Genomic DNA, 14,371 nt, shown 5'->3' on the forward strand with positions numbered 1-14,371 from the left:
GTGTCCCATGGTGATTGCCTCAAAGTCCTGTCTCTTTACTTGGTATCATACAGACTTCTGAGAGGTGAGCTTTGCCTGGCTTGCAAAGCATGCCTGGACTCTGTTTTGATGAATCTTTTGCATATCCACAAAACAAACAGCATCAGAACTACTGGATAAAAGACCTACATTTGCTTGTGACATAGATAAGACATGTTGGAGAGAGATAGAGGTTTCTCAGAGAATTCCCATTTCCTGGAACAGGCTCCCCATCCATATGTAAGTGCAACCTGGAACAGTGGATGAATAATCAGAAATTCATCCCTGGTCTGACCCCTATGTCTCTGACGGACAGAGGCAGTCAGCAAATCATCCCCTATAAATCAAGCATAAATCAAAATTTTGGGTCACATTTGGGTAGCATGGTGAGGCTTTTAAGGGCCCTAGTGGTGGTTAGCGTGACATACACCTGTGATCCATCCAAGTAAAAACTGACTCTTTCTTCTCTCAACCTGCCCACACTTACTCTGGTGTACCCAAGGCTGTATACTAGCCCACCTGCTCTTCTCTATTTTTATAAACAAACTCCAACATGATCTACATCAACTTCAGCTCCTGCTGCATACCGATGACATGATTATATATAGATCTACTCCAGATTACCTTTACATACGAAAACAGTTAGACTTTCTACATCTGTACAATTGGCTCACAGCTAATAACTCTTACAGAACCGCAAAAAGACCAAGGTTATGATGATCAGCAATATGGAAAGACTTGCCCTAAAACGCTACATATCCCTGATCAGTTCAGTAACCCCATAGCAGTTGTAACATCCTTTTTATGGATCCTGGGAATTTCACTTGGCCAGTCCCTCATCTTTCAAACAATCAGACCCAGAATCAACTACTTGTTATGGACACAAAATTTATCCCAGTTTTTCTCTCCCCATGCTAGATCTGTCATTGTCAATATAATTCTACTCACACAATTGGAGTATGATTTACTGCTTTTTGCCACAACCTCAGACAAAAATACAACACTATTTCAATCAGTCTGTAACAAATCTGACACTTCATTACCAATTCTGCTTTTACGGAGCGTTACTGTGTTCTGTTATCAAAAGACAAATGGATACCTGTAATAGGTAGATCAAGCCACCTTTTTGGCTGCCACCCCACAATACAACTCATATCTGCACTCCAAACATCCTGCTCTGTCACTCCACTGACCACAGCTTCTCAGTCTTAGCCCCAACCTGTAACCATCTGAATCTGAACATACAACTGAAATGTCAGAGTACTCTTAACTTCGGAAGCCAACTCAAAAAAACTTCTGCAAGAAAAATTTAAATGTAACTCTAGTAAAACAGGTCATAAATCAAATCTGCTATTGTATCTACTTACAATGACACCTGTACATCCCTCATTTATACACGTTACAACAAACACCTTCTAATATGCATATAGTTATTCAGGCCTGACTGATCCCTGTTATTTTCTTTCCTTCACTAACAGTGGACTCCCTTGTCCTTTCATGATATTGCCTTACCTGCTGTTCTTTGTATTGATTACATATTCTTTTTGCTTCACCTCTGATTATAGCAAGTTTTTTGATAAAATGCATTGCTGTCATAGTGAATTTATGTATACCATACAAAAATTCATTACTGCACCACTGGTTGTCGTCTATTTGTATTGTATCAAGTATAATTGTACCTTGTTGTGATGCTCATTTCAACATTGGCTTGACCTGCATTTGGGCATCATTGATCAGGGGTCTATATCGGAACATCAAACTGAACTCATCCAGCTCATCGTGCAGTGCGCTTAGAAGGACCCTGATTCCATTGATGTGATCCCTCTGCGACCAGACAAAATTCTTTCCCCCCCAGAGCAGAACCTGCATTGGTCCAAAGGGGTACCAGTAATGGTGGTGGTGTTGGTGGCCACAAAAAAGGGCAAGACTGAGGAAAGTCCCGCTGTCCATCCACCCAACAGGGAATCCTGGGCAGTGGACAGACTGGGGAAGCATGTTTTTGCATCAGGGATCTTTGCTATGTGGTCTCTGAATTATTTGGCACATTTTATGAGGCTGCAGAGGGACTTGATCTCCGAACTCTCTGGGATGCTCGCAGGATAATTGTCTGACGATGTCAGGGACAAAGTGACCTCGCAACTTGCAACCCTGGAATCAATATCCAACTCATCCATGAGGTTGCTGTCACATGTGACTGAAGGGGCGGCTAGTGCACTGGATTCGGTCATTGTTATGAGGCGTCATGCCTGGATGCGCATGTGTGACCTCACGGATCCCTTCAAGTCTTCCTTTCTGAATGCTCCTATTGAAGCTTTGTCCCTTTTTTGGCTCCAAAGTGAAGGACACGCTAGGCAGGTGCAAGCAAGATGGAAAGACCCTGTCTGCCATAGGCCTACGGTTTTCCAACCATCAGCGTATCTTCTCCAGGAATCAGAGGAGTGGAAAAATATGGCATAAGAAATCTCAGGGTCCTTTCCGTGCCACACATGGTGATGATACCCCCAGAGGCAGGAGGGGTAAGAATTCTGAAAGATGCCCTTATACAGGCTATGGGGGTCCTCGTACCCAAGGCTCCAGGGACTATTTCTCTGGACAGCCTTATCAGAGCTCCTGAGGAGCAGCCCAATTGCTTACCTCTGGAAGCAGTCGGGGGTCATTTCTCTCTGCACCAAGCTACCTAGCAATCTATCACCACCGATCACTGGGTGCAGAGTATCTTCATCAGAGGTTACACCATTCCCCCTTTCTTGTCAGCCAAATTTTCTAAGAAAACTTCCCGATGTCCCACCCAGTCAAAGGGAAGAAGCAGCTTCAGAGATTATAAAGCTGTCTCAAAAAAAGAGTCATCCAACCAGTCCCACCAGACCAGCGCGGATCTAGATTTTACACGAGATTCTTTTTGGTGCCAAAAAAAGACAGGGGACTGGAGACCCATTTTGGATCTCAGCTGCTTAAACAAGTCTGTCGCCCAAACCAAATTCTGGATGGTCATGGTTCAGTCCATTATACCCTTTTTAAGGGAAGGTGATTGGATGTGCTCAATAGATCTCCGGGATGTGTATTACCACATCAGGATGGACAAATGCTCTAGGAGTCTTCTTCGCCTCTGGCTAGGGGGCAGTCATTATCAATTTTGAGCCCAGCCGTTTGGTCTCTCTACAGCCCCTAGAGTGTTCACAAAATGCATGGCAGTGGTTACAGCTCACTTAAGACTACAAGGATTGTGGGTGTTTCCATATTTGGATGACTGGCTCCTCACCGCACCCACCAAGCAGCTTCTGGTAACAGCCCTGCATTATACTCTCTCTCTGGCAAAATGGTTGGGAATAATGATACATTGGGAGAAATCAAATCTCACTCCTATCCAACAAATAGAATTCACTGGAGCAGTGTTCAACACCCAGTCCTGTCTAGTATCACTCCCAAATCACAGACTCCACCGATTGAGGCTCCAACTCCGAGTGATACTCTGTCAAACAAATTTCAGCAAGAGAAATCCTTCAAGCCCTAGGCTCTATGGCAGCTTCAATTCCAATAGTGCCTCTAGCAAAGCTGCATATGCAAATCCTGCAATGACTCCTCCTTTGTCAATGGTTCCCAAACTATCATCCCCTCTATCAGATTCAAATAACCAGCTCCTGCAAACAGGACCTTCTTTGGTGGATGAGGCCAGATGTAGAACTTTGGAGTCGCCCATTTCAATTCCCTCAACCCAGCTCCATTATGACCATGGATGCTTCCCTGATTGGGGGGGGGGGCATTTCCACCGAAAGACTATTCAAGGCACATGGTCCATTTCAGAGGCCCACCTGCACATCAGTGTTCTGGAACTGAGAGCTGTGCTGTTAGCATTGCAGGCCTTTCATTCAGCTCTCCCTTCCGGGACAGTTGCAATTCAGTCAGACAGTGTCAGTGGTCTGGTATATCAACAAGCAAGAGGAACCAAGTCCTACCCCCTGTGTCTTGAAGCCATGAGAATTTGGCAATGGGCAATAGCTTCCAACCACTTTCTGATAGCAATGCATATCCCAGGGAGCTCCAGTATTATTGCGGACAAACTGAGCAGATGCATCCTCCTGCCTCGAGTGATCCCTCAATCCCAAAGTGGCGACATAAATTTTCAGCCACTGGGGCCAATCTTGCTGCGACCTTTTCACCTTCCCATCGAACAACAAGTGCAGCAGCTATTTTGCCCTATTTCCCACGGAGGGGGAGTCCCTGAGGGACGCTCTAATCCATAAATGGCCCACAGGACTTCTTTATGCTTATCGTCCCATTCCCCTGATTCAACCATTTTTAAAGAAAGCTCTTCGGTTGGGATGCAAGGTCATTCTTAAAGCTCCATTCTGGCCTCGACAAGTTTGGGTCCCCTTCCTTAGGCCTCACCTGGTATACCCACCGTGGATTCTGGATCCTCTTCCAGATCTGATTACTCACCCCCAAGGGTTGAGCCACCCAAATCTGTCCAGTCTCAAGCTGACAGCTTGGTTTCTCCACTTCCATTAGTTTCAGGCAAGCTAATCTCCCCTCGCCTTTTCAAGACATTATTCTGGCCTCTCATAAACCATTCACCAGGAGACTATATCAGGATAAATGGAAAAGGTTCTCCATCTGGTCTAAGGATAACATGCTAGACCCATATTTGGCTCCAGTAACTGCGGTACTACAATACTTGGCTACGTTTTTTAATAATGTGGCCTCTGATTCTACTATAAGGGTACACCTGGTGGCAATTTCCAATTTCCACAGTGGTATAGATGGCATCCCTCTTATTTCATTATGTCTATGCAAGGCCTTTCGTAAGGGGACCTGTCATATCAGGCCTCCCGTCAGACAACCTGTGGAACAATGGAACCTCACTTTAGTCCACCAGTCTTGACTCAAAAACCTTTTGAACCTGCTGTGAAGTCTGACCTAAAGTTTTTGTCTTGGAAATCTTTGTTCTTGGTAGCCATCATGTCTGCCAGAAGAGTCGCAGGCATCGTGTGACAAGAGTATCACTTCGGACAAATTCATCCTTCCTTCCCAAAGTTATTTCTGAATTCTCCATAAACCAGACCATTGACCTACCAGTGTTCTTCCCAAATTTTGCCAATAGAGGAGAGTACTGCCTTCACTCCTTGGATGTATATAGACAACTGAGATTTTACCTAGATAGGACCAAACCTATCCGTAAATCTGAACAACTTTTCATCTCTTTTTCTGGGCCCAGAGTGGGAGATTCTGTTTCCAAAGTTACATTATCAAAATGACTAAGGTAGTGCATACATTTCATCTATTCCCTCAATAACGAACCTATGCCAAAAGGTAAAGCTCAGTACAGTAGATCTATGGCAACATCTGTAGCTATCCATTCTAGGGCTTCCTTGGATGAAATCTGCGCAGCAGCTACTTTGGCTAAGCCTCATACCTCTATCAGTCCTTACAAATTGGACTTGGTCTCCAGAAGGAGAGCTGCCTTCGGCTCAGTGGTACTCAGGAATGTTCTTCCTTAAGGGCCGCCCATGGACCTCAAGTTAGCTTGGGATTCTGTCCCATCAGTGATGAATGGAAAGAAGATTAACAACATCAGATAAAGAAGTTATGTCTTACCATAATGTTCCATCTGTGTTGTTCATCTTCTGTCATTCATCACTTCCCACCCGTCTTCCCCCTCCAAAGGCTCCTGGGGGATGCTTTGGGTCTAACTGGTGCCTTAGGGTATTTGCACAGAAGTGGCCTCGGCTTTGCTTCCTTTTCTCTAGCAAACTTGATCTGAGGTAACCGGGAGAAGGGCATTCTGGGTAGAGACTTAGCTCAAGAGTTTTTTTGGGTGGCACAAGCTTGGTAAAAAGGCCGACTCGGTTCCGAGGGCTCGGAACCGAATCCATCAGTGATGAATGAAAGAAGATGAACAACACAGATGGAATGTTATGGTAAGACATAACTTCTTTTTTTCTTACACTCTAAACTAGAACTTGGATAAACAAACATTTGCTAATTCCTCAAAATGAAGATTGTCTCTCAGTAGTCTGTTGTGGCCTACGTGCAATTACTTCTCGCTTCTGAATTACAGTAAATTATATCAGCCATTTGTGATACCATGGAAACATTATGTTCTCTAGAAACGTTAATTAGCTCTTAGTTAAACAAAAAGTAGTTAGTCTTCTATTAGTTGTTTTCCACAAAATAGTTTTTAAGATTAGTGACCCCCCCCCCCAGCACCATCAGAAAAGTCAAATTTGTGACCTGACAGCATTCCCTGTGGAGTTGCAGATCTGTCAGACTGAGAACCAATCTAATCTTAGGCAGTAATGTTTTAGTCACTAAATCTAACAGCACAGACTATATTTCTATTGGAATTCAGGGATATACAGTATCATAAACACATCAGAAAACGACTCAATTCACCTCCCTTAAATTAATTCAAACATTAAGAATGCTGATACCCTCGTGCTGTCCTTTTCCTATTTCAGTGTTCAACAAACCAATAAGCTGCTATCAGTCCCTATGGGAACAGTTTAGTTACTGTTTGGTCTGTATGTAAACTGTGCCATCTTTACTGTATTTGAACTCACAAAGATTAGAATGCCATTCATTCTGAAACGAGCAAAACATTCTTACAATGCTCTGGTACTGCGAGGTCATTGTAATTCTCCAGGTTTAAAAAGAAAAACTCACTCTAAGACGTTTAGTTTCACTTTGTCATCTCTGCAGAATTGTTTGCCAGGCTTACATCTTGAACATCTTCCATTGGAGGCATTCATGGGTCATAGATTTGCAGCAATGATGCTGGTGTGACTGAGAATGAGATGTGACAACCTGGCGTAACATTGCTTGCAGTGATTGAGCTCCACTGTGTAGAATGATAGAGCCCTGATCTGAAGACCAGTTCTGACACTGGAGAGAATGAGAATGAATGAGAATGAAGAATGAGGGGCTGAGTGTATTCATTTATCTCTGGGCTTGACAGAAGGGCATGTGCCCAAGAACATGCATTCTGTTCATCCTTCCCAGTGTTACAGACTGGAGGGTCAGTGGAGGATTTTGCCTTAAGTGCAGAGGCATCTGCTGGCTTATGTCACTTACAGAAGTGACAGCCCCATTCCAAGTCCACTGTTTGTTCAACCCCAAGGAATGACGCTTGGTATGGGCAATAAAAACAGTACAGTTAAAGTAACATCCCAGTTGTTTAAACAGGTAGGATCGCCCTTAGAGGAACAAATGGACCACAACACTCTTACTCATCAGGGAACAAATGGGTCAGTAGAGTGGCTGAATGGGAGATTCAGTGGTTGGGGGTGGAACAAAAATAGAAAAAAAAACCCACTGATTTAGGCATATACTTTCAGTTGTCCTTTTTTCTTTCTTGTACTTGTTAATCTTGTCTCCAAAGACTTTTTTCATTGCTAGATCCTGTCACTGACGGACTATTTTGTTGATATTATTTGTTTTGTTTATTTATTTAACATTTGTTTACTGGGAAAGTCTGGCTTGGAATGAGCCAATTTTCAGTGGAGGCATTGGGCGAAATTCTTCAGATGCATATCTTTGCAACGTGGGAGGAAACCAGAGCACCCAGAGGAAACCCACATGAATGGAGAAGGCACCCCAGATGAGAATCGAACCGGAGAACCTCTTGCTGTGAGCCAACAATGCAAACTGTTGCACCACTGTGCAGGAAATCCCACAATGCAGTTTTCTCGCTACCTTCTAAATATATTTTTAACATAAGACAGACTTTCCATGTTTCTTAGTAATGTGGCATATTATGTCATTTAGTTACAAGGACACATTCTATTCAAGAAATCTGGGAAAACAAAGCCTATCCTGGCAAGAAGTAAGCACAAGTGAGAGAAGTAGCCTGGTTGGGATGTTAATCCATCACAGAATATGTGGCCTCCCCCCCCACACATACACATACATAGAGAGAGGCAATTTAGTACACCACCAGTTTACCCATCAGTATCCCCTTTGGGATATGGGAGGAATTCTGAGGCCATAGCTTGAAAACATGGCATAGGGAGGAGATAACTCATCACGGAAGGCTCCATAACTGGGAACTGAACTGGAGAACCAAGAGCTATGAAGTAACCGTACTAATACTTTTTTTTTGATCCTTAACTTTTGACTATGGTACTAGATGACCTGACTACGGCTCTGTGATAATGTGATATAATCCTATTTTGCCAAAAGGAATGAACCTTTGAGCCCAATTAAATAGAGAACTTTTCCACAGATTATTCAATAACTATATATATATATATATATATATATATATATATATATATATATATATACATATATAAAACTGTCTTGATGATATACTAGCATTTACATGCTCACTAAAAAAAAAGACTACAGCAGAGTAGTCCAGTATTCACCATAAATCAGTGAATCATTGTCTTATTGATATACTAACATTTGCATAGCCACTAAAGAAAAACACTGGAGTAGAGTAATCCAGTATTCAAAGTCCTTGCTTATCATAAATTCAAAGTCAGAATCCTTGAAAATCAGGTGGGACTCTCTAAAAAAGCTTTTGCTGTAAAAACAGACAGCTCTTTTAACTGCTGCTTGATTTAGAGCAGAATGTGAAGCTTAGAAATCATTGTTTGGATACCTCTTGACTACTACTGTGTTCTTTTCTAGGTTACCAGAAATCCAGCCCATCACTCTCTGAAGAAGATCTCTTCTCTCCCCAAGAGGAACGGCTAGGTACACCAACGTCATTGTCCAGTAGCTTGACCAGCCATGATTCGGTGGGAAGTGATGGTTCTGCATTATGGGAGAGGTGCTCTACCGATTCAAAATGCCAAGATGGTAAGCAATGCAATTGTTATTTTTACACTTGGTGAAGATGGGTCTAATAATGGACTGCCATTTAGTTCCATTCTATTGACACCTGTAGATTTTGTTTCTATATTTAATTTAATGAGCTGTGGACTACATGCACAAACGATCAGTATTGGTTAATGTCTTGTGTTTCTCTATGTTGTAGTGATTTACTTGGTTGCATATGATTCATTAGAAGAAGTAGTATAGCTAGGTCAAGGCGAAATGGGAAACTGCCCTGGCGCAAAGTGTTAGGAGGTGCAATCGGCCATCCAATTCAGATAACTCTTTACTGCATACTAGCTTTTAAAATCTGGTATTGCATTAGTAGTCAAACCTAAGCAATGTAGTGCACTGGGTGTGGTCTAAAGTGTAGCAACTGTTTGGTACATTGTAGTTGTAGCTGGCCAAAGCAGACATTGTGTGAGAGAATGAATCAAATGCATAGAGGTGACCGAAAACCAAACAGAATAATTCACTAATTTTAGTAATTACCGTTATATACACAAAACAACCACCTACAAACCTCTGAAATTGAGTAGTGATATTCTTTACTATAAATAAATAAAATGCTTTATAGCACTTTAAAATGCAATATATAAGCATCTATACACTTGCAAAAAGATATGAAATAAAAGATTTAAATAGGTAGCTGTCATTTAGAAAAAATAAACAGCAACCACTATTTGGTTGTGTATCTACCACTAGCTAAAGATTTTTGCAGTCTATCTACAACTAAATTTTTATAATAATTTGATAGCTGCAAAAAAAACTCAGAATCAGAATTTGAGCTCAAGTCATAATTTGTAGATACAAACTCAGTGCCACTGGTTAGCAAGGTTTCTCTTCAATCCATAAAATCCAAAGTGAACTTCAGGAGGCAAGCCAAGACTCTGCCATCTTAAATAATTGCCATTTGTACTTGGAGGTGTCACATTTCTTGAAAAAAATATCAAGAGGTCTATCCCTCAACAAATCATCACTGACGGTTGTTCATTCAGCGCTGTCTGTTATAGAAAGATGCTCATATGCAGTTTAGCAAAGCATCTTCAATAAGCATTTTTTAAATGTAAGCATCCTATGTGCAAATTCATTTGGATCTGAAGGATGTTTTCGTCCATTTATGGCAACACAGTCCTTAGGAAGAACTCACCTGTGTGTCTGAAATCAGTTGCACTTCCAAAGTTCCAGTATATTTTACATAAAAGTAACTATGATTTTTATATAGCTTTACACATTTTTACAACTTTGCTACATATTTACTGGAAAAAAGTGATTACTGGATTTGTACAGACCATATATTTTTCTTCTTAAAATAGTTACATTCACCTCAGATTAGTACATAATTCTTCTATTTCTACTTCCTTTCTTGCCTTCCAGTGAACTTATTAAATCACTAGGAAACAACATTTGAGTAGTGGGATCATCATTTTTAGACATCTACCCAATTCCATGGCTTGACAGACTGGCAGCATTTACATTACTGGCACTATTTGCTAGTTTATTATGTTAAAGGACTGTATAACACCATCGAAAATGTATCATTTTGCTCATTTCCCTTGTATAGCCAATTAGTGGACTTTGATGTGTGATGACTTTGAATTTTGTACCATATTGTTAGGGATGAAGTTTTTGGAAAGCCTAAATTATTTCAAGGTACTCCTTCTACACTGCTCCATACAGTAAGCCTACAAATGACATATATAGCCAGCTGATCTTCTAAGTTTAAAAGAGACCTACAGCTTCCAGATTGTGGTGTAAAGGTTATGTCTGCACAGCAAACATGGCTGTAATCACGATTGGCCAATGCAAACGACTCACTCAAGTCCTCAGGATCTCCTTTAGCTCCTGAAATGCTAGCTCAGAAGTTTGTGGTTGTTTAACCTTATGCGGCCAGTTCTTGTGAATGTGGTTTTGTATAAGTAACTATCGTACATATAGTGATGCAAAAGTCTTCTTTAATATTCCTTGCACTGAAGAATGCCCTTACCTGTTTTTTTTTTTTTTTTTTTTTTTGTAACATAGTTTATTCATATCTGAAATATAGCTTCTACCTTACTGCCACTTTCCTCACAACCAGGATAAGTTCTGCCATTCCCACCTGACATTTCTTTGCCTTGATAATTAACTCTGGTCTTATGAGTTTGCTAAGCATCTCATAACACATCAAGCATTTTCCTGTCACATCTAAATATAGATATCAGTATAATGTACAATAGAGAGTCGATTAACAGAAACATCAGTTATCAGAAGCAGCCTTCGAAAGTTTTCAGGTAGAAAAAAATCATAAAGTCTGAATATGTAAACATTATACTTATTTGATTTTTGAGTTTGCAGCCAACTTGTGTGTGAAAAATATTCTTTATTGTCCATTGGAATCGCTGAATGGTTGAAAACTGTATTCCTGCATGCAGAAAAAAACAAGATTTTAGAAGTTTTTTTATCCGGTTCAATTATATGTTCGATTATCCGAACACTTTGATTATCCAAACTACCCTAGGTCCCAATCAGTTCAGATAATCGACTCTCTACTGTATGTATGTAAGAATGTAGTCTCCACCTTTCTCTGGGATGTGATCTGCTATACTGAGGAAAGTTGCTGGATCATTTTTCATCCCAAAGGGCATTTTAATGAATTCATACAGCCAAACCAGGGTGACAACCACTGATCTTTGCCTTGTGTTGATTTTGGTTTGAAGGATACTTGTTTGCAACCTTTGGTGAGGTCAGTTGTAGTCAGGTACTTACCTCTGCAGTACTGTTGTAATGCTTCATCTGCCCTGTGTTCGGGGTAAGCATTTGACTGTTTATTTTCTTTTGTCTATACAAAACTTTTATTTTCTTAGCACCAGCACTACTGGCATGGCCCAGTAACTGTTGGATTATTTCCAGATCCAACATTTTTTGAAGTTCCTCCTGCATGGGTTGCATAATTTATTCATGCTCCCTGTAAGGGAGCCTGGTTGACAGGCCGATGGTTCCCTGTGACCACATAGTGCCCAGCAATTTGGGTGCATTCTTGCTTAACAGTTAATATATCCCTACCCCCCCCGCTGGTGCTGGGATTTCCTGAATCTGGGTAGGAGGTTGCTGCTGTGACAGCACTGCCTCATCCACTGAAGCATCAGACTGAGACTCACTGAGATGCTCTTTTGTCAGATCTCCCTCATGTACACCACTGTATTTACTGAGTGCTAGTGTATCTGTTTGGTGGTAGGGTATGTTTGACTTCAACCTGCCATCTCCATCATATAATTAACATAACTTACAATCGGATGATGTTAATCTTCATTTATTCATTAGTGATGGGTGTCGGTTCCGTCCTTGGAACTGAGTTGGCCTATATAACAAGCTCATATCAGCCAAAAAAACTCTCGAGCTAAGGTTACCCATAGTGCCCCTCTCCCTGTTACCTCAGATCTTGTTTGCCATGTAGATATCGAGACGTGTCACGCCAGCTCTCAGCAAAGTCATTAAGAATTCCTTACTTCTTAAACCTTTTTGATTTTTTTCTGGTTAAACTATAACTATAAATTTGTGGTTGGGAGGGTGGCCTAATGGTTAAGGTGTTTGCCTTACAAACACAAGGAGCAGGGTTTGAGTCTCACAAGGGATAATTGGCTAGGCTTAAAATGGCTCGCAAGGGCAGTTAGCTTAGTACTAATCTATGAACCTATGAACAATTTACATTTTTTATTAGTAGTCACTAGAGTTTTATACCTGTTTAAGCACCTGTTTCCTTTTCTTACCAATTTTGGTACTCTTCGTACCATCGCTGGTACAGGCCTTTCCTTTCCTCTATCTTTCTTTACCCATTGGTTATATCTATCTGTTAAAAAAAAAAACACTTCATAGATATTTTCTATTTCCCTTTTCTTGATTGAGTGTGTGTTCATAATTGTTTTGAGTTATTCTGCTGTTTAAGAATCTTGTTCCACTATGTCTAATAAAAAGGGAACAATGGGGTCCAAACAATGCGGACAATGTAGTAGAAAAATGCCAAACTCGGACACCCATCTGTCTTGTGTTTACTGCCTGGGTGTTCCGCATTTTTCTGTTCAACCGCCATGTGAGATATGTAAAGGCTTTAGGGCCTGCACTTTAAATGAGATGAAAAATAAATTAATCCTTAAGGGTCTTCTAAAAACTCCCTTTTCGGAAGCTATTTCTGGGTTGGAGGGCACACCCTCTCCTAAAAAGGCACATAAAAGAAAGAGCCATTCCGTTCCTTCTTCCCCTCATGGTACTGACTCAAAATCTGTGGAACCGAAGACAAAAGTCCCGAAAATGGCTGCAATAACCTCGACACCAGGGCCTCATCCCCCTTCCATGATGCTGTCCTCTGTTCCAGGACCTCAGCTATCCAGTATGGTACTTTTCTCAGCAACATTGACTCCGGCATCAACCACAGTACTGGTCATGACCACTAAACCATCCATGTCTTTATTTTCTGCTACAGTTCCGATCTCCCTTTCGGCACCAGCAATAGTACTCCCAACTCTGGTCACTTCCTCCCTTCCTCTACATCTTACTGGTCTTGTGACCATGGTGCCAAAAGGTGAAACAGTCCCTCAGACCCGAAATTCCCTCATGGCAGATCCCTTTTCTGGGTAACAATGCAGCCACTTCTTGAAGTGACCTGACTCTGTCAGAGATATCAACACACTCCTCCAGGAACCTTTCGGAATTTGATGTGGTGAGACTTGTGGATCAGCTTCTGGTGGCCAGAGGAATCACAACTCCTTCTAAACCCTCCCTCCTGCCCAGAGCCGAGGGAGTTTCTCCACAGACTCCAACATATACTCCTCCTTTGACCTCCTTGGAGGCATCAAAGTTCCTGACACCAACACCTATCCCAGTGCCAGCTTCTTCAGTTCCACTAGTAGACCTCACCATGGCTCCGGAGCCTGCCTTTTGGCCATCAACTCACTCAGAGCCAAGCCATTCTCAGGATCGTGACTAGGCTGTCGGCACCATGACCCCTAGTATGGCGCCCATCTTTTCTACTGCACTGTTTACTATGGCTCCTGTTGTCTTGGTGGCACCAAGTCCTCTTGGGGCTCCTTCACTGAGGGTGGGATTGTCATAGTGGGATGTGACTCCAGTTCTAAGATGGTCCTTCTCAGTTCTGGGCCCCCAATCCTCTTTGGGCGGGCCAGCTTTCCAGGTGATGGAGAGGGCCCTTTTCTCAGCAGGCACACAGCTGTTTCCCTCGGCATCAGCATACCATATATATCCCTCCTCTGGACCGCAGCTGACACAGTCCACCACACTGGGACATTGAGCACAAGAGCTTCAAGATACCCTACCACAGGGCACCCTCTCATTGAGAGTTCTCTTCAGAAGTCCCCGCTGAGGAAGTACAACATAAGAGATCGTGCAAGAGGAAACACGTGGACTCTCCCAAGGAATCCCTTACTGAAGATACAGACTATGATGAAGGGGAGGGGTCCTCATGGTCGCCCCCTGAAGATGACTCCTTTGGAGACATACTGGAAATTTTAAAACAGCGGGGAGGCTAGAAGCCCACCCACCCCTC

General features: G+C 42.1%; 1 protein-coding gene across 1 annotated transcript in view; it reads left to right on the top strand.

Annotated features, from left to right (window-relative positions):
* Positions 1-14,371, top strand: part of LOC122809800 (C-Jun-amino-terminal kinase-interacting protein 3-like) — a 1,405,059-nt gene that overhangs the window by 1,181,935 nt on the left and 208,753 nt on the right. The window contains exon 19 of the mRNA XM_044081538.1: positions 8,650-8,820. Coding sequence (XP_043937473.1) covers positions 8,650-8,820 — 171 coding nt within the window. The remainder of the gene's footprint in view (positions 1-8,649; positions 8,821-14,371) is intronic.

This window comes from Protopterus annectens, chromosome 1.part1, assembly GCF_019279795.1.
Source record: "Protopterus annectens isolate FY-2018-M chromosome 1.part1, PAN1.0, whole genome shotgun sequence".
NCBI classification, from domain to species: Eukaryota; Metazoa; Chordata; order Ceratodontiformes; family Protopteridae; genus Protopterus; species Protopterus annectens.